At 43.9% G+C, this 27,885-nt stretch overlaps 1 protein-coding gene across 1 annotated transcript; it reads left to right on the forward strand.

Moving 5' to 3' along the window:
- The first annotated feature begins 401 nt into the window (after window positions 1-401).
- On the forward strand, window positions 402-27,813 carry irs4b (insulin receptor substrate 4b). Its single transcript, XM_079579866.1, has 3 exons — window positions 402-4,461; window positions 4,673-5,037; window positions 27,326-27,813. Exons 1-3 carry the CDS (start codon window positions 899-901, stop codon window positions 27,328-27,330), a joined length of 3,933 nt encoding a protein of 1,310 aa, XP_079435992.1. The 5' UTR covers window positions 402-898; the 3' UTR covers window positions 27,331-27,813.
- Window positions 27,814-27,885: the final 72 nt, after the last annotated feature.

A 27,885-nucleotide genomic window follows, 5' to 3' on the forward strand; every position in this document is an offset into this window, starting at 1 on the left:
TATTTCTGTCACATTTCTGTCACTTTTTTGTCACATTTTTGTCATATTTTTATTGTATTTTTGTCATATTTTAGTTGTATGTTTGTCACATTTTGTCACATTTTGGTCACTTCTTTGTCGCATTTTTGGGTTTTTCTCACACATTTTTATTACTTTTTTGTGTTCTTTTGTTGCATTTTCATCTCATTTTTCACACTTTTTTCAACAACCTCAGATTCTTGTAAACTCAAACTAGATAAAGCGTGCTCGGTCCACGCGGGGGTTACGCGGTTAAAAATGACGTTAAACTGACGTAAAACCACCAACGGTCCTAAACCTGCAGTCGCTCCGGTCTGCAGATCCCGACTCCACCACTCTGGGCTTTTTTTTTTCCCACTTCTCTTTTCCTTTTTTTTCCCCCCTCGCTAAGCTCCCTCCCCTTCAGCCGGTGACGCATTGGGTCATGTGTTGTTTGTGCTCTGGGCCGATAGATGTGTACAAGAGCAGAACAGACGCGCTGCTAACCGAGCTAGCCAACACGACCCCACCGATTACAGCAAACACCGCGGAAAGCTGGCCATGTTGGGCACGGTAGGCTTCATTTCGTAACACAAAGGGCCGCGCTGGAGGCTCTTATCTGCGCTGAAAGGCTAAAGGGACTCGTTTTATTGGAGGAATATCCCCCCCCCCCCTTTCTCCTTTGCCTGCCTGCCTGCCTGCCTGCCTGCCAGCCAGCCCGGGCGGTGTGTGAGTGAGTTGTGCGCTAAGCAAATTTGAGCCGCCGCTGCTGCTGCTGCTACTGCTGGAGCGAACCGTAGCTAGCTCCGCTTTAGCTCCCCCCCCCCCTTTCTAACGAGAATGGGGGCTAGGTCCGCTCGGATTAGCTCGCAACTAAAGTGACCTTTGATTGTAATCGCCGATGGCAAATTTCACGGATTACCAGGAAGGAAAGGCAGCGATGTTGATGGTGGAGACGCAGCCGCAGCCGCAGAAGAGGGACGCGGGGGCCAAAACGGGCGCAAGCGGAGAGGGCTCAGCCGGGGAACCCCCTTCTCCGTTAATTAACATCGGCAGCGGAGGCGGTGGGTCTCGTTTTCATCCGCATTTACAGCCCTCCGGTCACCTCCACAACAACCACCCGCTGCCCAAAGAGCAGCAGCACTCGCAGGCGGCCCAGCATCAGCAGCTTGTGCCGGGGGAGAGCGCGCGGACGACGCAGGTAAACGAGGAACCGTCCTCTTCCACCGCCAACAACAACAGCAGCGGCGGCGGCACTAGTAGTAGTAGTAGCCATGTCTTTGCGCCGGTGAACTCTGACGCCGTGGACGACATACGAAAATGCGGCTACCTGAGAAAGCAAAAGCATGGACATAAGAGGTTTTTTGTGCTGCGCGCTGCCAGCCACTTGGGGCCCAGCCGCTTGGAGTACTACGACAGCGAGAAGAAATTTAGGAACAGCCTGCGCTCTTCCTCCTCCTCCTCCTCCTCCGCCGCCGCCGTCGCCCCCTCTTCCCCCAAAAGAGTGATTTACCTCTACCAGTGTTTTACCGTGAACAAAAGGGCTGACTCCAAAAACAAGCACCTCATCGCCCTCTACACTAAAGATGAGTACTTTGCCATCGTGGCCGAGAACGAGCAGGAGCAGGAGGACTGGTACGTGGCCGTGAGCGAGTTGATGAGCGAGGGCAAGAAAGGGCACCTCGACTCGGACGATTTGGACGATGGGTACGGTACGGTCACGCCTGGCACTGTCTTCAAGGAGGTGTGGCAGGTCAATGTGAAGCCCAAGGGACTGGGGCAAACGAAAAACCTCACCGGTGTTTACAGGTTGTGTTTATCTAGTAAAACGCTGCACCTCGTTAAGTTGAACTCTGAAACCCCCTGTGTGAACTTGCAACTCATGAACATAAGGCGCTGTGGACATTCGGAAAGCTTTTTCTTCATCGAGGTGGGGCGCTCCTCCTCCATCGGGCCCGGGGAGATATGGATGCAGGTGGACGATTCGGTGGTGGCCCAAAACATGCACGAGACGATACTGGAGACGATGAAGGCCCTCAAAGCTTTTGCAGAGTTTCGCCCGAGGAGTAAAAGTCAATCCTCCGGCTCGAACCCGATGCCCTTCATCACGACGAGGCGCCATCTTGGAAATTTGCCGCCAAGTCAAACCGGGCTGCAACGGCGATCGAGAACGGAGTCGGTGGTCGGTACGCCGCCGTCGAGTAAAAGCACCGGGGCGAGCGGTTATCGCTTCAGGACGTCCAGCGAAGGAGAGGGAACGATGAACCGGCCTTTCCGCTCCGCCACGGGAAGTCTGGTGCATCTGAACTCGACGCGGGCCCAGCACTGTCGCCCAGAAGCGGGAGGAAGCGCTAGCGGCATGGCTACCGGCAGCACAGGTACGAACACGGCGAGCGGGAGGTACGTCAGAGCGATACCCGGAACGGCGACCTATCACGCCCGCTCCGCCTCGCTCCCCGTCTCGCATTTCCCCTCCACCACGAGCCCGGTCAGCGTGTCGTCGAGCAGCGGGCACGGGTCGGTTTCGGACACCCTCACCCGCCCCTCCAGCGCGTCGATATGCGGATCCCCGTCGGACGGAGGCTTCAACTCGTCGGATGAATACGGTTCGAGCCCCGGCGATTTTAGGTACTTTCGAGTTCGGAGCAACACGCCGGACTCGCTCGGCAACACGCCGCCGATCAGAGAAGAGAACTGCCTTAACGACTACATGGCGATGGGGTGGAGTCGGGACGTTTTCGGGCCGAGCGGAGCCGACAATTTGCGCGACGAGAGCACGTCGACGACGGAGGACGAGCGGTTTTCATCTTCGTCATTGCGAAGGCGGACGCACTCCTGCTCCAGGCCCACGAGCGGCGCCACAGGCGGGTCCGGAGTGGCGGTTTACCAGAAAATGACGCAAACCAACTTCTCCTTGGACGAGAGCTCCGATGTGGTTTTGCCGTTCGGGGGCGGGCTGCTGCGCGGAGGTCCCTCTTCCTCGTCCTCTTCACTGCGCTCGGACTACAGTTCATGCTCCGAGCACAGCCAGCAAAGTCGCCCGTCAACGTTGCCCCGAAACGAAACGACGAGCGAGCGCCCGCCTCTCTCCTCCTCGGCTAAAGAAGACAGCGGCTACATGCCCATGATGTGCGGCGTGGCTGCTTCGCCCCGGGACACCCCACCCGACTATATGCCTATGCAACCAAGCGCTTACTCACACAACATCTCCCATTCTCCTCAATTCTCCCGCGTAGCCCATCACCCGCTTCAATCTCAAGCCTCCACGGACTCCCACGGCTATATGATGATGCTTCCGGGAGGAGGCAGCAGCGGCGGTTCCCCCTCCCCGGTCCAAGCCTCTCCCGGGCCCCACGGAAGCTCGGCGAAAGGGGCCGGCGCGAGCGGAAGTGATCGAATCGCCGAGTGCCCCGAAAACGGAGAGTACATGGACATGTCCTACAGCAGCGGCGGGGCGAGGAAGCAGGCTAACGGGAGCTACATGCCCTCCACGCCAGAGTCTACTCCGAAATCTTACAACCCGTACTTCTCCCTGCCCCGCTCCTACAAAACTCCAACAAGAGAACGGGATGAGAAGGAGTACGGCGAATACGTCCCCATGTGTTCGCCCGCTAAACCTGTCTACACCACCCCGGAGAAACGGAGCGTGGGCAGCGCCTCTTCTACTCCATCCCACCCTCCTCCGCCGTACGGAGCCCACCACACGACTGCGGCCATGTTGGATCGCCGGACAAGACCCAACCGCCTTCCGCTCGGCCGTCGAAGTTTCCACGGCCCGATCAGAGTCAGCGAGCCCGCGACGACATCTACAGGCGTGTCGACGTCGGTGCCCACAGCGTCCCGCGCCGAGGGTCCCTCAAGTCCCGGCGAATACATCAACATTGAATTTGGAGATCATTTCCCGCATCAACAGCAGCCCCCCGCCTACCCGTACCCCGACGAAGCGCCTTCCTCCGAGCACCGCCGCTCCCCGACTCCGCATCAAGACTACATGAGCGTGGAGGTGGGATCCGAGACGAAAAGCCAGGCGCCCAGGCCCAGCTTGGTGGCGCCCTGGAACCCGCCCAGCTACATCCGCCCGCTAGCCACCAACCCCGGGGCAGCGACGGGCGGGCACTGGCGAGGGGTGGGGGACGACTACACGGACATGACGTTCGGCTTGAGTGGCGACAGGACGAGCCCGACGACCATGCTGCAGCACTTGTGTTTGATGGAGGGGCATTACAACGCGCCAGCGTCCTCCGTTTCGCCCACGCTGCCCCCGGCCAGCCCCGGGAGAGGCCAGACCGAGCCCAAAGTGGTGCGGGCCGATCCGCAGGGCAGGAGGCGACACAGCTCTGAAACCTTCTCCTCAACCTCGTCGTCCAACTCGACCCCGTCCGGAGGAGGGGCGACGACGCACCCCACGCCGGCCAATCCAGGAGCGTCCAACGGGGCCTATGTGACGGAGGGGCAGACGACGAGGTGAGTACAGCACAAACATTTCTGTCAATTTTATAGATCAGTACAATATGGCATCGTATTAGAAACACTCTGACACTTTTACATGCATTATATGAGAAACTTGTTCATTGCATTGTTGATATTTAGTCATATGAAATAATAATTGATGATCTGAAACAACATTCTGTCCTTCCTAAATTGAACCCTAATGTTTGTTTTTTCCAATCTCCAGGTGGAGCAGCTCGGCGTCTTTCGACAGCGTCTGGATGTCCGTGGAGGGCATGGGAGGAGACTCTCACCCCTCCCAGCCTCGAGGGTTGGACTCGGGCCTGTCTCCCGGGACCTCGGCCTCTTCCTCCTCCTCCGGCTCCGCCAGCAGTGGCCGGATGTGCCGAAACATGTCCGGGGGTTACCAGAACGGCCTGAACTACATCGCGCTGGAGCTGCGAGAGGACGGCAGCACCGCGACCACCGTGACCTCCGGGAGCGACACCGGGAGTTCGACCACGCCGACGGGCGCGGCGCCGCTGCCCGAGAACGGAGCCTACGCCAGTATAGACTTCAGCAAATCGGACCGGGTTTCCTCCACGACGAAGGGTGAGTCATAAAGGCTTGGTTATGTTCCCATTTTTAATTAAAGCGGTTTAGAAAAGCTACAACTGAACCAGGTTACAGGGTGCTGCTGTTAGGCCTTTGTAGTTTGATACAACAAGGACGATATCACTGAAAACCATTCCTACTAGAACTCTAGAGCAGGGGTTGCCAATCTTTTTGGCCTCACATACCCCTTGAGTCTTCCATTTCTCCTCAAAGTACCCCTGAACTCGAAGGTGCAGCCAATCAGTTTAAAAAAGAACCAATAAGCTCACAATTTATTGGTATTTAGCTGTGTATTGTATTCAAAATAAAGCTAAAACCCACTGAAATCCAAACATTTTACAGCAAAACACAATTAAAACAAACTTCGCCTACTTTTTAGATCCAAAGTAATCCCAAGTCCTCCTCAATACACTTTGCTTTAGTAAAACAGTGAAAAACAAACATATATAATAAATACTTCAGGCTTTTCGGCTCAATATTTTTCTGGTACAATGGTTCTCAAACTTTTCACTCCAATTATTTGACCCTCCAAGTGCAAAAGCATGTAAAAAATAACCTTTAATTAGACTGAATTGCATCTAAACTGGCTGTAAACCTGGAGAACAAGTGCTTCTCTAAAGAATACATGAAATTATCTCCTAGATGCAAAAAATAGGCACATTTAAACCTTACTCCAGCTGTAGCCTCTGTGAAATGTCATTGCTAATTCCATATAGGGCGTTTAAATCATGGTTTACAACACCATGTGCTTTGTTGTGATATTTGTCTCTAAAACGTGTGTCTATTTCTGACTTGTTGATTCTTTTGAGAACACAGTGCAGCAGAGAGAATAAAGCTCATTGTCGAAATCCCCAAATAACTTCCTGCTGCTAAACTTGCAAAACCTACATTTCGTTTTTAGCTTTGTCGTTGTCACAGATTTGTTTACAGGCTGAATGATGTTACAGAAGGATCGTGTGGTTCATTAAAGTTGTATCTTTGTGAATATTTGGATATGTTTAAGGGCTGCTCCTCTTGTCTGTGTGAGATACGCTTGGTCTGTAATTGAGCTGGTGAAGATTCCCAAAAAACTGCAGTTGTTTTAGCGAGATGGAGATGATTTTTCCTGGGATCCGTTCTCATTATGAGGTGGTACTTGAACCGATTGCTCATAAAACCGGCTAACCCTCTACTTTAGCTGAGTGGTTCTGACTTTCCACAAGTACCACCTCATAAACTGTTACACCTTCCACTTACTACCGAGTACGTCTGCACAATATATCTTTAAAAATATATTAGATGGTGTCATATCTGTATTGGTGGAAGAGACAGTGGCACAGAATCACCCAAGACAGCCTCAGAATTACACAAAAAGTTCTGTTTTAGGCCTGTCACGATAACAAATTTGAAGTTCGATATATTGAGGCAGGAAAGTATCGCGATAAACGATATTATTGACTCTAACGATACTCGATACGTCAACTCTCAGGCATAAAAATGACAGTAAACCTTTGTTCTAAAAGTGCATCATCATATCCTAAAATACCACACAGGCTGCAATAAACATATGTGGTAAAACATGAGGGAAATACTAATAACTGTACAAACGATAAATACAGAGCCCCAAAAAGATATAGTTTTTCTGTTATTTATTGAACGATAAGTCGATATAGTAATTTACGTGACAGCCCTAGTTTTGCTTCTTCTCCAAATAGAGTTGATCATTTCAGATTGGACTTTTATTGTAGACAGCCTAGGGTACTGCTACATTTATTCCGATATCGGTACTTTAATGATACTTAGTTGACGATACAGATATCTGAACAATACTTTCTCTGATCTATACAAAAATATTTGTCATTTAGAACCAGAAATTGGAACAATAATGTTAATTTATTCTAGAAATTGTTTTTGAGCTGAAACAACCAAGTAACTTCCTTCCTTTCTTGCCCGCGCCTTGACCGTAACCAAGCACATTTTCTCCAGTTCGGCTTTACCCTAATCTAATTCTCACCTGGAGCTCACAGCCTATAGGCCAGTGTAACGCCTCATTCGAAATTGAAGACCAACAAAACTGATCTATGATTTTCACTTGCGTTTTTTTCTTTGTATTTTTGTGTTTTTGCTGCTTTTTGTTGCTGTTATTTCTGCGTTTTCTTCCTCATTTGTGTCTTGTTTTTGTCATTTATTTGGATGCTTATTTCAAGAAGCTTTTAGATTTAGCTTGAACTGGGGAAAATGCTCAGTTAAGAGGTTGATAACAGGCATCAAAACTTTGATCTGAAGATATATACTCTTCGGGACCTGCTTTCGATTTACTTTCCCGATACCAGTAGTACCTAAACCTTTTTTTCGATATCATACTGGCATCGTTTAGCGGCGTCCAGCTCTACATTAGGGCGGATTACTTTCGCGACTTATCGTTCAATAAATGGCAGATAAACATTACATTTTTGGGCTCAATATTGATCGTCAGTTCATTTATTTACCTTTATTGTCTCTTTTAGTATCTCGTGTTCATTGTGGGATATGTTAAGATTACACACTTTTACATATCAGCTCTTCAATAATATCGTTTATCGCGATACTTTCCTGTCGCAATATATCAAACTTTAGATTTTGTTTTCTACTTGGAGAATGTTTCATGTTTTTAGAGTGAAAACTGGATGCAGAAACAATTATTATATTCTAAAAATCATACACAGATTATTTCTAAATCCTGACCCTTAAGTACCATCGGAAGAACGGCCAGTGCTTGTCAGAAAAATCACGCCGCCCGAGCTTAGCGCGCGCTTTGTTGTTGTTATTTGCAGGTGAGTCGTGTCTATTTTTATCCTATTGATGCCGTTTAGGAACAAAGTGCAGCCGAGAGAGAGAGCGAGCGAGAGAGTGAAGCTCATTGTCTGACTGAAAATCACCGTGTTTCTTTTTTCTATCTTTTCCCGAAAACTCAAAATAACTCTCTCGCTCTCGTGTTCTATTCTTAGTCCCCCCTTTCTGTCGGTCTGTAGTGAGTCTATTTCCAAACGCGGCGCTCGTCTGTGATCGGCGGCGGGCTTTGAGGGCGCAGCCGTTTTGTGTGTGTGTGTGTGTGTGTGTGTGTGTGTGTGTTGTTGTTTTTTTTTCTTTTTTTTCTTTTGGAAGGCGTCTGTCCTGGGACCGGCTGACGCTGCCTCTGATGTGTTTTTTGAGGTCCGTTTGTGCGCGGGTTTATCTGAGGTCGTCGTGTAGAGACGGCGGCGGGAGCAGGGCTTGTGTCACGTTTGTGGAGCGGTTGTTAAAGTTTGTGTGCGCCGGGAAGCCTTTGTCTTACCGGAAAACCAGATCAGCTTTAGTTCAAATGGAAAAGCCTGGTATGAGGTTTTTATTCATTGTGATGTATTGGCTTTTTATGCCGGGGATCTTACAACTCTCTCCAGATTTGTTTAAGGAGATCAGTCGTTTCCAAAGTATTTCTTTATTGATGGGCTTTCAGGTTACAACAGGCAAAACAACATACAGCATCCATTAAAAAGGTCCATTTAACACATGAGAACAGCTTGATTTTAGCCACTGTTTGGGTTCTCTGCTTAATGCGAGGTTTACATTGCATGTTTTTTTTTAGATGTCACATTGCAAGACGTGGGGATTGCTTCTGATACCGATACTAGGGTTTCAGTATCTGCCGATATTAACCGATACCAAGAGATTCCTCAAAAATGTGGCTTTCTCTGAGTGAAAAAGTGAATCGTCCTCTTATTTTCTTTGTGCGATCAAAGTATTTTCTTGTCACGATGATACCAATCAATTATATCTATTAAAGGTTTACAGGAGGACTTTTTCTCTTGCCACCCTCTGCCATTTTCAAAGGACTTGGTGCGTTCTGCGAGCAGCAATGAATGGCTGACAGCGTAACTCACATAGGCTTGAAAGTGAAGAAATTAACAAGGGGCGAGCGTAGGCATATCACCAGAATGATTGACAATTAGGAGGACCAATCGTCTTGATGATCCACCCGGAAATAGAACATCCTCTGCTATACCTTTAGTAAACTAATGGAAAAACATTTAACGAGGATCAAGTTTTGAACTTTCTAGATTAGATTGTCTAAAATACAAGCACTTGGCCACTCCAAGAGATTAGTTGCCGTTAGCATTAGCATGCTCCCACTAGCTTTAGCATGAAGTTGCTAACCGTGGCATTTGCATGGCAATCAAAAATGCATTCACGGATGTTAAACTAACTCAGTGATTTAATTCTTCAGGTTTTCAACTTCAAAATGACATACTGACATTTCAAAGTTGTGAGAGCCAAAACAGGTATCGGGTCAGTATCGGATATTTGATGCCAGCCCTCTGCCCCTAATGAAGCGCCCCCTGCTGTCACAGCTCAACACTGACACGTTTTACTGTATAAAACGCATCATAGACAGTATTATATACGAGATATCGTGTGTGCCTTCTTTATGGTTTTGATTTAGGGCTGCACGATTTTGACAAAAAAGCCCAATTACGATTTGATCAAACATTGCGATTCAATTTGCGATTTTTATATCTTGCATGAACTGCTCAGATGATGAGTGAAGGAAGTCATGTTACTTTTAGTCAAACCACATATTCTCGTTCAAATTGACCCACATTAGATAGATAATAGATAAATAGATAATAGATAATAATCTACATTAAAAAATATTTGGTTTTATGTGGACAGCGCCCTCTTCTGGAGGAGTCTGGCTTCCACCTTTCCTCGACATTCAGAGTACCACCGGGGGACAACCATGTGATTAAAATACGTCCGGGATTGAATCACATGGTGTCTAACTAAACACTTTAGAATCTGCTTCATGGAAACTCCGAACCTGAGATCACAAGGCACAATCCTGATGGACATTTATCACTCAAATGCCAGAGTCTCAGCCTCTTGAGTTTAGGTTATTGTAGTCGTCAAAACCTCGATTGTGATTCAAGATCGATAAACCTTGCAGCCATATCTTCATTTGATATTTTTTGTCCTGCAACAATCTTTATCAGTTTTTGTTTTTAGATATCGCAGTTTCTTCTTCATAATACTACTGGCTCGTTTTCCCGACCTGGAGTAACCCCACAGCCTCCTCACTCTCCGTCTTCGCCAGATGCTTCTACACCAATTGAATCAAGCGGGAAAGGCGTGAGAGGGTTTTCTCGTTGTCGGAAGCGGCCCATCGGAAGTCGGTCTGCGAGAGCGCCGGTACCGTCCTGTAAATCGCATTACTCCAGCCGCTCAGAAGTCAGTCAGTGGGACAAAGTGTTGCGTGACTCAGCGCTAAGTGCCGTCCTCCGCTCGCCGGCGTGAGTCAACACAAAGGCGCGCGGCTGCGGCTCGGACTCGCCGCCGCGCTCGGGTCGGGCGGAGTGCAGCGTTTTTTGAAGGATGCGTTGGAGTCTTTGCCAAGGATTTGTCATTCGCCGTAATTGTTTAGTCTCAAAGTCTGTCGAGTCGGGGAAACGGAGAAAAAAAAAAACAGCACAGACTTAGAGCTTTGTTTAAAAATGGGTGTGTAGATATGAAATGTTTCCCCCTGAGTTTCCCCCACAACCGCTGAGAAACATGTCAGGGTGCAGAGGGTTTATGAGCGTGAGAGCCGGGCGGTTCAGGCAATCTTTATCTTAATTTCTATTACTGAAGCAAAGAGAAGACAAAATGATCTCCAAAAGACATGGTTACAGATGAGACCTTCTCATAAAAAAAAATCTTTTTTTTTTATTTGTACATTTTGAAAACTTCCAAAATGGCAAGTATCACAGCCTTAAACGCTTTTCAAGGCAGCCAAGAGTCTAGGGCTGTGCAATTAATCTAAATTCGATTACAATTTCGATCATTACATTAAACGATTACAAAATTAGCATAATCATTTTTTTATTTTCTTATTTAATCTTTTTTTTTTTTTGCATTATTTCATGGCGCTGGGATTATTTTCCCTTCGCATTTCCCGTGCCATAGCTCATGCTTTTGCCTGACATAAAAACAAACAGCGCTGTGTGATGATGTCATTAAGCCACGCTGCTCAGTTTACTTGCGCAGGTGTGAGGGCTGGCCAGCAGGGGGCAGGTGTGAAACAGAGACCTCTCCTTAATCGAGGCATACTTCAAATCAATGTACTTTTATGACTGTTCAGAAAATATTCAGCATAATTTTTTCTAATAAATAAAATAAAGACTTTTTTTCAAAGGCAATTAATAATCGTTTGAATAATCATGATTCCCATTATGACCAAAATAATCGTGATTATTATTTTTTCAATAATCGAACAGCCCTACAAGAGTCTGTCTATTCTAGTTTTAGGGATTTGTTTACAGGAGTCTTCAAGAACGAAGACTTTCAGGCTCTGCTCTTCGGAGGTCCATGAACTGATTTGGAAAACAGGGCAAACAACAAATTGATCGACAACTCTTCGATTATTGAAACGGTTGATGACTGTTACTATTAATCTGAAAAAGTAAAACTATCTCTGTGTGAAAAAGTGTCGTCTTATCTCCATTGTCAGATCAATATAGTCTTATCTTTTCTTGTCATGCTGTTTAATCAGTTAGCAATTATATCTGTTGTTAAATGTTTTTCCATTAGTTTATTAAGGATCACTGCATTTTTGACACTGTCTTTGGGACAGGCTTTTTTACATGAATTAAAAACAACTTGCATACAGTGACTTATGAGTTAATGATCTGATCATTATAAATACATATCTTAGATCATTTATTTGTTAACAGCATTTCTTCGCTTAAAATACAAGCACATGGCTGTAGGGCTGCACAATATATCGCGAAAAATATCGTATCGCGATATTAGCTGATGCAATATCCGTATCGCGAGAAGCCACAATATATCGCAACATCACCACAGCCTTCATCTGACTGAGATCGAGCCATTTTTTTTGCAAACTCAAACTCGTGCATTGAAGTCATGTGTAAAAGTTCAGTTATAGTTTAACATTTACTAGCTTTGTTTAAAGCAACCCTTGTTTTGGTCCTGATTGGGTGTTTTTTAAGTCTTCTTTTGACACAATTTGCTGAAAAAAATGGAACATATCGTGCTTGGTGAAATATCGCAATAATATTGTTATCGCGATATTGCACAGCCGCATCGCATATCGCAAGTCACTTCAATATCGTGCAGCCCTACGTGGCCGCTCCACTTTGGCTTCTTTAGGTATTTCTATCATAGTTTCTGTCCCAGCCTTGATTAGTCACGCCTCATTTAAAAGCTACGACCGACAAAACTGATCGTAAGTTATTAGTTGCATTGTTGCCACATTTAGTCACATGTTTGTCGCTTTTTCACATGTTTTTTGTCGTTTTTTTTTATCTGTCTTTGTTGTTTTTCTATCGCTTTATTGCTGCTCCTTTTTTTTGTCTTTTCTTACTTTTTCATTGCTTTTTTTTCCACGGCTTTGTCACATTTTTGTTGTGTTTTCATTGCGTGTTTATCACCTTTTTGCCGCTCTTGCGTGTCTACTGTAGAATGGTTTTGATCAATTCTAGGCATTCTTTCATTTCAATAATAATTTCCTCCGAATAATCCTGACAATCTCAATCCGTGACATCCCTATAATTCTACTACAACTTCTCCCACGTCTCCTCCTCCTCCTCCTCCTCGTCTTTTTGTTCCTCGACGCTCGCCCTTTCTCCCGGGGGACTCTTCCCTCTGTTTACGCTGTGCAGAAGGCGTGCGTTTGGCGCTCGCTGACTCACGCTCGCGCCGGCTGCTTTGATGTGGCTCTGTAATTGCGGCCGCTGCGTGTCGGGGCACACCGCGCGCACGGGCAGGAAACGCATCATCATCGCTCTGGAATGCACTTCCTGTCAGCTGCGGCGAGAGCGAGGAGGAGGGAGAGGAGCACACCTGGATCTGTCTCTTAAAAGCAGAGCGAGGAGGGACCAAACAAAGAGTTCTGTGGATGTGATTTAGATCTTCAAAGTACAGTAAACGAAGGGCCTAAAAGTGTTGCTCAACCTTTTAAGAGCTTTAGCCTCGTTTCAATCCTGATTTTTTTTCATCCATTATTCTTCTATTTACAGGAACGGTGACAAATCTTTGGAAATGTATGTGTTTAGCATTAGAAATATTGTGCTTTTGGTGTTTTAAAGCCACAATAAGCAAATCCAATCGTTGGCCTGATACTGTTATTTTCCCACATTATGCCGGTTTGTTGCCACGGGTTCATTTCTATTTCATACTCAGAAGATCAGATATTTTTTGAGGAGGCAAATACAAGACCGATATCCCTGGAACCGAAAGTGATTGTACAAAGGGTGTAGTTTGTAAGCTCATTGGCTGACCCATACTCCGGAACAGTAGGAGGCGGTAATGCTCCTTTTAAGCTGGTTGCCAACCGCCATAAAACAAGAAGAAGAAGAAGAACTGAAAGTGATACACCTTTAATCATATTTTTTGTTGACTTTTTGACATAGGAGATAGAGACGTATACATGCTTTTCAGTCACGTGAACGGCCATTTTGAATACTGAAGTAGCATTATGCAGTACTGCAACATGTAGCAATATCTGTACTCAGGATATAAAAGAGAGATTGACAGTGACATTTTTATTTACTCGTAATCATCGCTCAAGAAGATAACAGGTAAAACACCGCCCCAGAGACGCACGTTGTATGAAGAAAAAACAGCGAGTCAGTGTTTAAGCTGCTCAAGATGTTAGCATGCTACCGGTTAGCATTCAGCTTCAACAGCTCAGCTCTGACCTCTCCAAGAGAAAGCCCTGAACCACAAATATCTAGCCTTGGATACAACATGTGACAGAGGTCAGATTTCCTCAGTGTTCATAGATGTGAGCCACATGTGTTTATCGTGTTGAAGTCGCTAACCGGTAGCATGCTAACATCTTGAGCAGCTTAAACACTGACTGAGACTAAAAATTGGCTTTATGTCTCTAATAATTTACAGTAAAGATGCTTCATACACAGGATTATAGACAAGACATTTGGCCTTAAAAACAAACAAAAAAGACACGTTAATTAATGTTGAAAATATCACTTTTGATTTGATTGCGATTCACTGCTCGGCCCCTTTTTTTGCTTCTACGACGTAATGTAAGAAGTCGCTAAACCTCAAATTAGGCCTAACCTTGGATTCAAACTTCACGTAACCCCATCAGCGGCACCGCAAACCAAAGCCTGGCCGAGAGAAGGGGAAAGGGCAGGTTCCCACCGGTATCAAGACGGGACCTCCCTGTTTGAGTTGGCGAATGTCCCAATGAGACACTGACAGCCCCAAATGCTAAAGGTGTCGTCCCCCGGTCTGAACCCGCACACGACATCGCCGCCTAATTATAAACGCCGATCGTCAGGCCGGTGTCGGTGTGGAAACTATTGACAAGCTGGAAGTGCAACGTGGTCAACTTTTCAAAACCTTTTCATATCAGCAATCTGCTCTATCAGTGAAGTTGGTAACATAATGTCCTCTGGAAACAAACTGTCCACAGGGAGAATGTTTTATCTTCCATGAGACTTAACAGGCATATATGGGAATTAATGAGAAAAACAAAACAGGGAAATAACAGAACTGAAGCTAAAGTTCCCATTGAATGTGTCTGGAAAATTTTATTGAAATTTTGTCAGGAATTTCCCGCCCCTTTGCTGCTAATGCCAACTGCAAAACCATCCAAGAAATCACAAATGGAGTCTTTTCCCCCAAAATCGTGCAGCCCAGAGTGTGATTTATGAATTGCCCTGTTCCTGACTTTTACTCTATGCTGTAATGGAATTAGTTTTGTCCTCGAAGGCAGTGGTTCTCAAAAAACAAAGCCTTTCCAGATGGCATTTATGCACTGTATGAAGCACTACAATCTGTTCAAATTAGAGTTATCAGTTGGTTCTTTTCTTTTTATTATTTCATCTTTATTTGCTCATCTAAAGCTTATTCCAAAATAATCGGTGGGGAAAATTAGGACTGGGCGATATCGCCAGCAAATAATTTATCAATGTTTTTGGGACTTTCTCGGTAACGATGAAGCGACATTTTTGCAAACCATTTGTCGCTCAAAAAGATAATTGTCCTGAACAGACGATAAAAGGGAACATAAAACACCTTCCACATTTTTTTACCTTTTTTCTTTTTCTTCCAATTTCCCCTATTTTTTTTTCTTTTTCTTCCAATTTCCCCCCCAATTTTCCCCATTGTTCACAATTTCTTTTACTTTCTTTTGTTCTGATTGTTCCTATTTTTTCCCATTTTCCCCCCATTTTTTCCCCAATTCTTTTTTTAATTTCCCCCCATTTTTTCCCAATTGTTCCCATTTTTTTCTTTATTTTTTCCCCTATTTTCCCCCCCAATTTTTCCCCAATTACTCCCCATTTGTTTCTTTATTTTTTTCACAATTTCCCAATTTTTTCTCAATTCTCAATTCACAATTACTCGCCATTTGTTTCTTTATTTTATTTTTTTTGACAATTTCCCCATTTGGTCCAGATTGTTCCCAGTTTTTTTCTTTATTTTTTCCCCAATTTTTTCCCAATTGCTCCCCATTTCTTTCTTTTTTCACAATTTTCCTCCACTTGTTCCCAATTATTCCCCAATTTTTTTCTTTGTTTTTCACAATTAACATTTTTTTTTTTTTCATTCCACCCATTTTTTACTTTCATGTTTCCAAGTTTTCCCCCCTCATTTTTTCCTTGCTTTTCCCTCCACATTTCTTGACATTGGTCATAAACTCGACATTGTAATTTTGCATTTGTTCCAAACAGTAATTTCCATATGATCTGGTGGACGATCCGTTGCCGCTGATGCACTGACAGTGACTTCGGCTCTGGCGGCTTCCACGCTGCCCTTTTCCTCTTCCGTCTATATTTACAGGGCTATTTACAGACTGACATCAATTTATGGGCCGGTCCCAGGCATGTGCTGCTGGAAACAGGACCCCCACACAGCCCCCCGTAAGAGGAGGTGCTCTGCTCTTACTCAGGCGTCTTAAATGTGGCAGAGCAGATGTTAGACTGATTAGATTCACACACGAGAGCGTTTCTGACTCCGCACTGATCAGTGGCATTTTTGAATCGGGGCTGCACAATATATTACACAGAATATCGTATCGGAATAAGCCACAATATATCGCAAAATCCCTCAACCTCCTAACCCCCACCTGAAGTGAGCACACTGAAAAAAACTGTGACAAAAAACAACAACAAAGCAGCAACAAGAGGGTCAAAAACGTGTCAGAAAAGCTACAATAACACAACGAAAAAGTGACGAAAGATCTAGAAGAAAGTGAGAAAAAATTAAGAAAAATCAAGACAAAAGTGAGAAAAAAATCAAAGAAATTACAAAATATCTAGAAAAAGTGAGAAGAAATGAAGAATCAAGAAAAAAATAACAAAAAAGTGAGAAAAATCAAGAAAATCAAGAAAAAAGTGACCAAAAATCAATAAAAAAGTGAGATAAAATGAAGAAAAAATGAAGAATAAAGCTAAAAAAAAAAGAAGAAAAAAAATGAAGTCAAACCAAGAAAAAAATTACAAATGTGGAAAAAACGTATCAAAGAAGCAACAACCAGACAAACTACAAAAACACAACACAAAAAGAGACAAAAAGAGACAAAAAGAGACGAAAGCATGACAAAAACACTTCAAACATATAGCAAAACTGTGCCAACAATCAGTTTTCTGTCAAATCAGTTGAAGTTTTCAGATTTGGGTAAAGCTGAACTGGAGACAATGCGCTCGGTTAAGAGGTTAAGTCTTAAGTGCAAACTCTGCCTAAAAGTAAAAATCAAGGGCACTTAATATTATAGCACACCAGTGTCTCTTCTTGAGCTGAACGGGGAATCGAACCGCTAACCTCTCCGCTCGAGTGGGTCCCTGAGGTCAATAAATTCCTGGACTATTACACAACTTTGACGAGGTGTTTTCCAGACTCGTAAATCCAGCTCCTCGCTTCGCCTTTTCTTTAAGTGCTTCGCTGGTATTTCGTATAAAACCCACACAAGCTGCAGCCCCACGTTTCACCTGCTACAATAAGCTTGGTAGTTTTTCTTTTGTTTTAGGATTTAATGGCTTTAAGGGAAATTTAGGAATGTTAAGATGATGAAAACGGCTGACATTTTTACGAGCTTTGTCAGTGCAATTTTCAAACTATTAGAACCTGTTTGTTGACGTCTAAACTACTGTATTAGCCGGTTTTATCATGAGATCCCATAAAGAGAGGGCACTTTGTTTGCAGTAGATTATGTGACTAGAGGTGGGCGATATTGACAAAAATTCATCTCTCAATATTTTTGAGATGTTATATTTGAAAAGCATCAGAAATATGCAATAATGTGTTAATTTGACAACATATTTTAATTACGTTTTATATATTATAATAATCTTCAATTTTAGTCTAGTTTTATGCGACTAAAATTACATGTAAATTTAGTCGACTACAAACTGTCGGAGTAAAATTATGGAATTACCTTACTGATAAACTTAAAGGGACTAGATGCAAGTTTGCCATTTTATACTCACTACTGCCACCTCAGGTCATACGTGTAACCGCAGCTTCTATATTAAGCTCGTGCATGACGGCACTTCAGACCCGAAGGAACACCTTTTTGAATGCAGGATTTTAGAGGCAGTTGTGGTGAACAGGTCTGAGCTGCACAGCATTGTTTCGCTGGAATAGATACAGACGGCATCTCGTCATAGAAGGGGGCGTGGCCCTGGCTCTTTTTTTTTCCATTTTCAGGTGAAATATAAACTTATTTATTAAATACAAATAAAGTCAAGTCTAAATTTGGTCCATATGGATGTTTATTCTCAGCAGATTGTTCAGTAGAAGCTTAAAAAAAGGCAGTTGTAGCTGGAGCTAGCTAGCGTTAGCATTAGCGCGATGCTAGCATGAAGCATCAAGTTAGCATTCTCCGTTATTTATGTATTTATGGGCTGTTGAACCACTTTGCTCCTCCCCATGTCTTTGTATCTTTATTTAGTAGAAAACTATATTAATATTTCAGCTTTTGTTAAAGTAGTTTTTGAATAATTAGAGAAAGTTTAAATTTTTCACCAAATTGTTTTCCCCCTTAACTGTTTTCAAACATGACCATATATGGGCGATTCCAGAGATGCCGTCTGTATCTATACTCTTCGTATTTTTCAGCTAAAACCGCGCAGAAGTCGGCCGGGGAGAGCGTGTTTCTGCTGCTGTAAATGTGCTGCCCTGAGTCTGCAGCAGCTCCGGGCTGCAGGACGAGCCGGGCCGAGAGAAAGGCAGCGAGCTGGAGCCGCAGATGCAATGCAATTTGAGCTTATAATTATCAGGCCTAATTATATATAATTATAAATGCCAATAATTTACGGCTGATATTATCGTGCATCCCTAATTATTTTCCCCAAATGATTTTTTTTAACCAATTCTTCACACCCCACTTTTTCCACATTTCTTGACATTGGAGGTAAATCCAATATTGTAAATGTAAATCTCTTCCAAACATCAATTACGATCTCCTAAGTGATGTATTGCCTCCTCCATATGAGACCTGAATGTAGTTGTTTTGTAAAATCGCGATCATCTGTTCAGCATCTCGACCAAATGAGTCCATTATCTCGCGCTTTAAAAAATGGTCCATCAACTTTCAATATCTGGTTTATTTCCACTGGTACTCCTCTCTCCCGGTCCCAGACGCAGTAATGATAAAGCAGGTTTTCTTTTACTACAGCACTGACTGGAATGCGCTGTTAGATAACTTTATTAGCCAGAGCCCGAGCGTGCGTAAACCGGTGTTTGGGAGTCGCTGCGAGTGACGCACGCGCCGCCTCTTTGTTAATGTCTTTGTCTCTGTTCAGACCCACTGCCCTTTTGACCAGCGCTTTAGATAAACAGCGCCGTTTCTGCTGCCGAAAAACTCAAAATGCCTCTGTCTGGAAACGCTAAACAACCCACGGAGGACGCGCACAGCTGGGTCGTATTTCTGTGCATTTAAAAAGCAGCTGGTTTGCTTCCACGCTCTCCAATGTTGGGAAATATGTTTAATGTTCGGGGTTTATACTGGTGGCAAATCAAATGTTCTGCTTTTTTGATGCCACAAATGCAAAAAATCTCGGCATATTCAAACCTTTAAGCTAGCCTGGCCAAACTCCAATTATAGTTTCCCTACATGTACGTCTGGGTCTGATCTCAGTGGCTGCGTTACATCGGTTGAATTGAACCCACCATTCAGTGAGCTGTGGAGGCGGGGCTTGTAGGTGATCTCAAGCATTTGCGCCACATTTGCTGGTTGTAGTTTGACGACGGCGGCGGATACGAAAGTAATGGAAGCTCTTCAAATTGTTCTTGCTCGGCTCCCAAATATCCAGAAATTTAAACTGAAGCCTTTATGATAGAGTTATGATAGAGTTATGATAGAGTTATGATAGAGTTATGATAGAGTTATGATAGAGTTATGATAGATATGATAGATATGACAGAGTTATGACAGAGTTATGATAGAGTTATGATAGAGTTATGACAGAGTTATGATAGAGTTATGATAGTTATGATAGAGTTATGATAGTTATGACAGAGTTATGACAGAGTTATGACAGAGTTATGATAGAGTTATGATAGAGTTATGATAGAGTTATGATAGAGTTATGATAGAGTTATGATAGAGTTATGATAGAGTTATGATAGATATGATAGATATGATAGAGTTATGACAGAGTTATGATAGAGTTATGATAGAGTTATGACAGAGTTATGATAGAGTTATGATAGTTATGATAGAGTTATGATAGTTATGACAGAGTTATGACAGAGTTATGACAGAGTTATGATAGAGTTATGATAGAGTTATGATAGCTGCTTCACTTACTCAGGCGCCTTACATACGTCACGATCAAACGCTAGCGAAAATCAGATCCAATCGTTTCAAAGGAGTTCACCCCTCACACCTGAAAACGGAGCTCAGCTGAAGATCCAGACCCTTGTACGAAACAAAATGAGTATGAGGGTCTGGTAAAACCAGGCTACCTTTAAGCAAAAGTTTGGGTAAAATTTCAGTCAGAGCTGCTCAGGGATGGGTACTATTAAACGGTACCGACTTGGTACTTTTTTTCTGCAGACGTCAATAAATGATCTGCAGCGAGTCTAAGAAAAAAGCAACCTGAACTCATGAGCAGCTTCAGCGCAAATGCAGATGTTTTCTTAAAGGGAAGCAAAGCTATAACTTACTAACACTTTAGTCATTATCAGAGATGGCAGAGCCGCGGTCTGAGCCAGGACGAAACAACTAAACTGGTTAAAAACCAAGACTAAACCAGGACTGGATAATAAAATAATAAGTGTTAATGTGATGATTGGTGGGTCTTTCATCTCCCCCTGGTGTCATTGATCAGAAAACCAAAATGCAACTTTCCTGCCTCTGGGTCGGAGTCACCAATACACACTAATGCAATCATGAAGAAGAAGCTAACAGGCTAATGGGCAAAGCTAACTGCGGGCTAGCACTGCTTAAACAGTGGTTAAGCCAAGTTTGTGTGAAAAATAATTATCTCCATTGTGTAATTGGATGTACAATCTCTCCTTTTGTCTTTTCTGTCAGTGCCGTATTTACTCTCACGGACAATTACTGCGTAAAAAACCACAACATGCTACAACACCTGCAGTGGCGCTTATGACCTCTCGGGGCAAGAGTTACTTAATTTAGCAACGCAAAATGCAGCCGTCACTGAGTGGTGAAAAATGACCTGAATGAGCGTTCCTCTGCTTTAGCGCCATCTAGCGGTTACAATATTCGACGGATATTTATTAATCTAGTATCATTAAACGCAGCTTGAATCAAGGAATCCACTGGTGTTTTTAGTTCTTCGGTAGGCCAATTAATTGTTGAGTTATGAATGAGTAAAGTCCACCTGCAGCGTCAAAATCGTCGATCAGTAGTCTGGACCTCGCTCGAAAAAAACACTTTTTTCATCTCGTTTTCCGCGGCAACAAATCACGTTCCCGGACCGTGATATTTTCCAGTCAATCAGAACACGAGTAGCCGAGTCCAATGGTGCTGGTGACTTCTGCATATTTGCTGTAAATCCTGAGATATTGTGGGGGAAAGTCTCCGCAATCGTGGCTGAAAGTGTGGACATTTTTCGAAAAGTCACCATCATGATCATAAAATATAAGAAGTATTCTTTCTTATTTGCGCTTTGGTTTGGGATATAAATGTGATTTTGACCCGCGGCTTTTTGAATGAAGTTATAAAACCTGGCCGCGCCGTCAGCGGCCGCTCTAAACCAGGGCGAGTCCGCGGTGTAGCTAGCGTTAGCTCCGCTCCGCTCGCGCGGTAACGGCCCGACTGTAGCCCAGGTCTGTGGCTGTTTATGGCCCTGGCACATGCCCTGGCACATGCCCTGGCACACCGGGAACCAGCGGGGTCCGCAGGGCACCCGCATCAGCCACAGTGTGAGGCTACGAAGCTAGTTTCTATGGTATAACGTGTCTCGCTCCAAATCCTCTCTGCTCCGCGGTGCGCACTCATTTGCATAAAGCCACAATGCGGAGTTTTTGAACTACAAATTAGCTCTTAAAACAATCTTATTCACGTGATTAATTTACCAAAATAACAGAAATGCAATAGGATATGTTTTGCTGAATTTCCACTATAAAATTACAAATTAAGTAACTAAAAAAAAAAAAAAAAAAGTCCTAAATATTTGACTTTTTTTTTTTTTTTTTTTTTTGGAGATCACCATAACTGGCTTATTCAAAAAACTATACAAGATATCCCAAATCCCCTCTGAAAGAATCTTTTTATCTAATGTACCAACAAAGCTTAAACCATTATTTTAAACATGGATGGTGCATTATTTAGATTTAATCTGCAAAAAATTGCATATTTTAGCATAAACTCTTATTTTTATATATAATCAAATATTACGGAAATACAGCAATACAGTTTTTGTTCAGATTTGTGTTAATAATATACAGCTGAAGTTTAAAATCGATATCACTCACTTTAAATGTTTTCTGTATCCACCTGCAGTGTCTCGCCTTAATTATTTGTTAAAATATGCAAATTGGTTGCATTGTCTTAGCCCACAATTAAAATCTGACATCATATTTGAAATCCTTGACAATTTTCCTTCTTGGATGTGAATTTTGAGAATGATATTTGGGGAGATGGGAAAGTTAGAGAACAAAGAAGCTGAAAATTGTACCACTTTTTGTGATAAATCGGTCCAGACCATATCCTATTGTTTTAATGGAAAACGATTTCACCAAAAGTGGCCGAAAATGAAAACTGAAATGTTTATAACTTTGGAAGTAATTGATGTATTTAAAAAATTCAAAAAACCTTTTCATCCTCTTGCTGACCTCTACCATCCTATGCTCTTATGAATATTATCTACTGTATTTCAAATTTTCATCTGGCATTGCTACTTAATTCTGCTTTAAAGCTCAATCAATTTTGCCTGATGCGACATAGGGCTCGATGATAAATCGATTTAATTCAATTAATTCGTGCCATGTGGAAAATGGTTACAAAATTGGGCCTGTCACTCCATGCCCACATCACGTGCACCGTGCGGCCAATTTAGAAGCTTTTCAGACAGCTCCATAGCAACTGTTTTCAAGACAAACACTAGTGAAGAACCCCAAAAAAGACCCACAACTGATCCTGGAGCCTCCTTGAGGACTCCAGGGTGGAAAGCAGAGGTGCTAAGATACCCACACTGGTCAAATACACACTAAAATCAACTTTTTATTTGCATGAAAAGCTCCATAATGCACCGTTTTTAGTAAATGTACTTCATTACGGACCACCTCTGGACACAACTTTTTGGCATTTCCAAACAAATCTGGACTGAATGGCCGTTGGAATCAGATTTCATGCTTTTCAAAGACATTCAGGGCCTTAAATTCAGCCCGGTCCGTTCAGTGACTTTGTTTCTGTTGCCGTTGGGAGCGTTTGTTGCGCAGACAGACGGAGCCCGCGCCGAGGGGAGGGAGGGCCGAGGTCTCCGGGTTCTTTGGGTCCAGACGCGGCGGACTTTGATCAAAACAAGTCCAGTCCTGACCCGAGCCGACCCCCCCTTTCCCTCGTCAACAGGCGCTCGCTCACACCTGCAGCTGGCACCGGTGTTAGCGCCGTAGTTGTTGTTGTTGTTGTTGTTGTGTCGTTGAGCAAGGCGAGGCGGGAGTCCGTAAAACCTGCTGGCAGCTGGGACAACAAGGGTCAAAGAGGGCAGTAACCGAGCACCGCGCTGTACGACTGGACTGATGATTAAACAGGCTTTGATAGGCGATTGTGGGGATGTAAATACTTGAAAACTGAACCACCCGAGTGAAAAATGTCAAAGACTAAATCAGAACTGTGTAAGGCGACATTTTACAATAACTTTTCTACTTACTGTTCACCAAAGATTAGCCAAAGTATTGCATAAGTAAGATGGTAAATAGTCTCAACTTATAAAGCGCTTTTCTACCTTCATTAACACCATTAGCTTTACCCGCAAGGCCGCAACTATTCCAATAATCCGCAAATTCCTTCAACTATTCCTTAACCTCTTAACCCCCGCCGTAACCAAGTCCAAGTGCATTTCCTAGTTATCCAGAGTGTTTCTGATTTCTGGAGATATGTATATTTTTTAATCCTTGCAGTCTTTAGATTTGAAGAGTTTAGTGGTGCTAGGCTAGTGCTAGGCTAGCGCATATCTATGGTAACTTGTAGCCTGCATTAAAAACAATCTGACCACAGTGCACCTGAGGCAAATCACTTATAACACCAGACTACCCATATAAATGTCTGTGTCGACTGAATAATGTTTGAAATATAACCATTTTGCATTTAAAAGAACTTATATTTGAGCAGCGGCGGAGTGATCTGCTCGGTTACCGGATCTACAGTAGTTTGTTTACCTGCGGCCGGCATTACTACACGTGAAATCCACAAAGGAGCTTTCTACAAATCAGATATGGCAACTTTTGGAGGACAGACCCATGATTTTGAAGAGGTGTCAATGCAGGCTACTAGTTACCATAGACATGCGCTAGCCTAGCACTAGCCTAGCATCACTGAACTCTTAAAAAAAACTCTGGATAACTAGGAAATGAGGCCCTATGTCGTTCAATCTGAAGCGAGGACTTTCACAACTGCACCGACCCCTCTCATTTGCCTTGGTCTGACTTTACAGCGAGCACCTCCGCATGTTTCGTTTCTCTGCTCCTGGATCTTTATTTGGCGATAAGTTTGTGTTGAGATCGTTTCTTTCCCCTGTGATGCTGTGGCGTTTCTGTGAGGGGCTGTTTTTTTCTTTGCTGCGTCACAGTTCTGTTGAACCAGAGCCGAACCTCAATGTTGATGAGTGAAATAAACAGACATTCATCCTTTGGTCTGATGAATGACACGGTTTAATATCAATACATGCAATGGATTTTACAGTGTGTTTGCAAATACTTCCCAGGGACTCCTTATCAGTGCTTATATTCACTTATCATTCCATCAAAACCTGCCGTTGAATATGTTCTAGACTTTCCCTGTCATAAGTTTTGACACTGCTGTAAAACCTGGGTATTGTTCTGCATCCTGTATCTCTGCATAAAAGCCAGAGAGCGAGCGCCAAATCAATGATCTGCAAATCACACTCTGTCCTGTTAGTGACCTGTAGTGACCCGGACTCTATGGACTGAACCGGGGTTGAACTTGTGCGTGTGTATTTTCCTGCAGTTTGCGATTGAAACCAAAGACTCAGACGCTTACGCCGCAATATCCACATTCTCGGCTCATGATAAATTCTCGCACATCTTCAGTCAGCGGCTCGCGAGGCCTGATGAGTCTACAAGCTGCGGCGGCTCCTAAACGCTCCACCTATAGGTCCAGCCCGGCTGCTATTGGACAAAAACGCTGCAGACATAGATACATTTAAATGCTGAAACGATGAGTGAAGGAAGTCATGCTACATTTACTGTCAAAAACTGCCCCACATTAAAACAAAAACTTTTTGCTCCTCCTTCTGGAGTTCCCCCGACATTTAGAGTACCACTGGGGGACAGCCACGTGATTAAAATAAGTCGAGGATGGAATTACGGAGAGTCTATAGATACAGACGGCCTCTCTGGCATCGTCCATATATGGTCATGTTTGAAAGCAGTTAAGGGGGAAAACAATTTGGAGAAAAATGTAAACTTTCTGTAATCATTCATGGACATGGACATGGTTCAACAGTCCATAAATACATAAATAATGGAGATGATGCTTCATGTTAGCATTGTGCTAATGCTAGCGGTTAGCTAGCACTTGCTTCGACTGCCGTTTTTTCACTTCTACTGAACAATCTGCTGTGAGAAAATATCCACATGGGCCGGATTTACAGTTGATTTAATTTGTGAGATGAATAAGTTCATATTCCACCAGAATTTGGCTTAAAAGGGTGGAAAATTCTGTTCCCCAAAAGATTCTATTTCCCCCCTCGGCGAAGCCACGCCCCCTCCTATGACACAATGTCGTTTGTATCTTAACACTTTAGAATCTGCTTTATTTTAAACTCAGACAAACTTTTATCTGTTGCAGCTGAAGATGAGATCAGAGGCTCCACAATTCGGATCGGTGAACAATAACATCTATCACTCAGATGTCAGAGACAGGAGAAAAACTGAAGCCTGAAACGACTACGATAAAAGTTTGATCGGATCTACGGTTCTCTTTGAACTATCGCACAGCGGAGCTTATGATTTCACAATCCCCACGTCCTGCAATGTGATATGATAATCTTATAAGAGAAAAAACGGACAATGTAGCGCCTCATTTGAAAGCTAAGTCCTCAGTTCAGGTGCGGGTTAAGAGATTAAATAAGATATTATTAGTCAAACTTGTTCCATAATAATAATCATATATTGCAGATACAAAATATTGAGTTTCTGCCGACATGGAAAGCCGTCTGTAATCCCGCAGTATGGAGCTGACGGTCCTGCGTTACCATGGAGACCAGCTGCAATACGCCTGGAAAGTTGGTACAAAAGATTCATTTGAAAATAAAAGAATATGCAGCTTCAGAAAGTGTTTTTTTTCCGGGTATTTCTTTAAAATTAGGAGCTTTTATTCCGTTAACATTTTGATGCATCGTGATGTGACAGTTATAATATGAGGAGCTGTTTGCGAGAGCGTTCGGTCTCTGCTTTTAATCTCATCATCAGGCCATTGTTGGGTCAAGGCAAACTCTTTCATGTTCTCTTTGTTTACTTTAGACGACCATAATCCTTAGCTTTACCTTCAGCGGCCGTTTCTGTTTGGTTGCCCCATGGAGACAGGATATTTTGTTGCGCTTCACCAACATCGTGCTGCAAAAAGCCCCCGTTCAAATCACGATTTTGCAACTTATTTTAAGCTTATTTCTTATGATTTCTGCCTGAATTTTTCACATTTCTCACACGGTTCAGCCCAAATTCCGCCGCGTGTGAAGTGACAAAGCCGTAACAATAATGTGAAATATTTCTGAGTACAGTTGTGTGCGTGTGTGTGTGTGTATGTGTGTGTGTGTGTGTGTCGCCCGTCCTCGTGCCGGGCAGCGGCGCCGTGGCATTCCTGGCGTGTTCCCGTGTGTTTTTGAGCGTTTTGTGGCGCGCGGCTCTCATTGTCGGCGCACAAAGCCGCGCTCGCTGCGGATGAGCCCGGCTGGAGCGACGCCAGGCTCGGGGTTAAAGCGGGTAAAGTCCGAGCAGCTCCGGACAGAGCAGGGGGGGGGCGAGAGAGAGGGGAGAAGGGGGGGGGGCACGATATGTTAGATCAGGGCTTCTGTGGTGCATTACAAACTGAAGGAAATGTGACAAACCTCTATCTTGGGAGGTTTTTAGAGCTTTCTACCATGTTGTTCTCTTGTCAAAACCAGACCTGGAGTTGCGTTTTGAGCCACTTCTTGCGCATCTTTGAGTAATCTTTAAACCTCCCGAAAAGCTCCTCCTGAGAAATGTTTCCCCCCTCCTCTCGATCTCTTAAGCTTTAATCCTTTTATTGCAAAGTAAAAACATTCGTCATGGCTTCACTACAGCCACACAGCGTTTGTTTTGCTCTGCGTTGAAACAGCTGCGCCGCGAAGGGGAGCGAGAGGAGGGTGGGAGGGGCTTACGATGATAACCAGGAAGTGATAATGGAACACAAGAGTTGGAAATGTGGTAAGAATGAGGAAAAAGCCCCATTTAGATGAGCTTTGTAGGTGTTTGCTTTAAATGAGGAGTTACACTGGCCTATAGGCTGTGACCTTATGGATTTGGGTAAAGCTGAAATAGAGCTAATGTGCTTGGTTAAGGCGGGGGTTAAGAGGTTGCACTTTCAGCTTTTAACGTCGCCACAGATGCTTTTTTTCTTACGTTTTTCTCTCTCTTCTTTTCTCCACAGACTGAGCCCTGGACCTGCCCCCCCCCTCCTCGACGTCCTCTCCACGAACGGGACGCCTCTCCTGTGCCCCCCCCTCCCACCTCCCTCCTCCTCCTCGACTCGAAGCCAAGCTGCTGCTCCTTATGGACATCTCCATCACTACACCGTTTTTTAATTTGAATTTCCTTTTGTTTTTACGCATATCTCGTCCACTTTTGTTGTTGTGATAATAACGATATCCCCGATCTCAAAGTGGGCGGCGAACAGAAAAAAAAAGGGACACTAAAGGCATTACGGTACAGAGAAACGCATACATGTTACTCGCTTTGACCTCATGTTTTTTGCTTTTTGTGTTTTACGACGTGCATATTTGTGTGAACCCCCTTTAAACGGTACTCTGCAAACTACAATGACTTGAATCGAATATGCTGATCTGGAGTCAGTGTCCAGTGAAAATCTCGTACCTGCAGACGAGAGTAGCTTGAAATGTCGTGTAAAGTGTGGGCAGAAAGGAGCGGCCATTTTGTGATACAAGCGGCAAAAGAAGTGGAGTAAATGGTGTTTTTTGCTACACTTTTTGC

The sequence above is a fragment of the Gobius niger genome, assembly GCF_951799975.1.
Source record: "Gobius niger genome assembly, chromosome: 21".
Classification (NCBI taxonomy): Eukaryota; Metazoa; Chordata; class Actinopteri; order Gobiiformes; family Gobiidae; genus Gobius; species Gobius niger.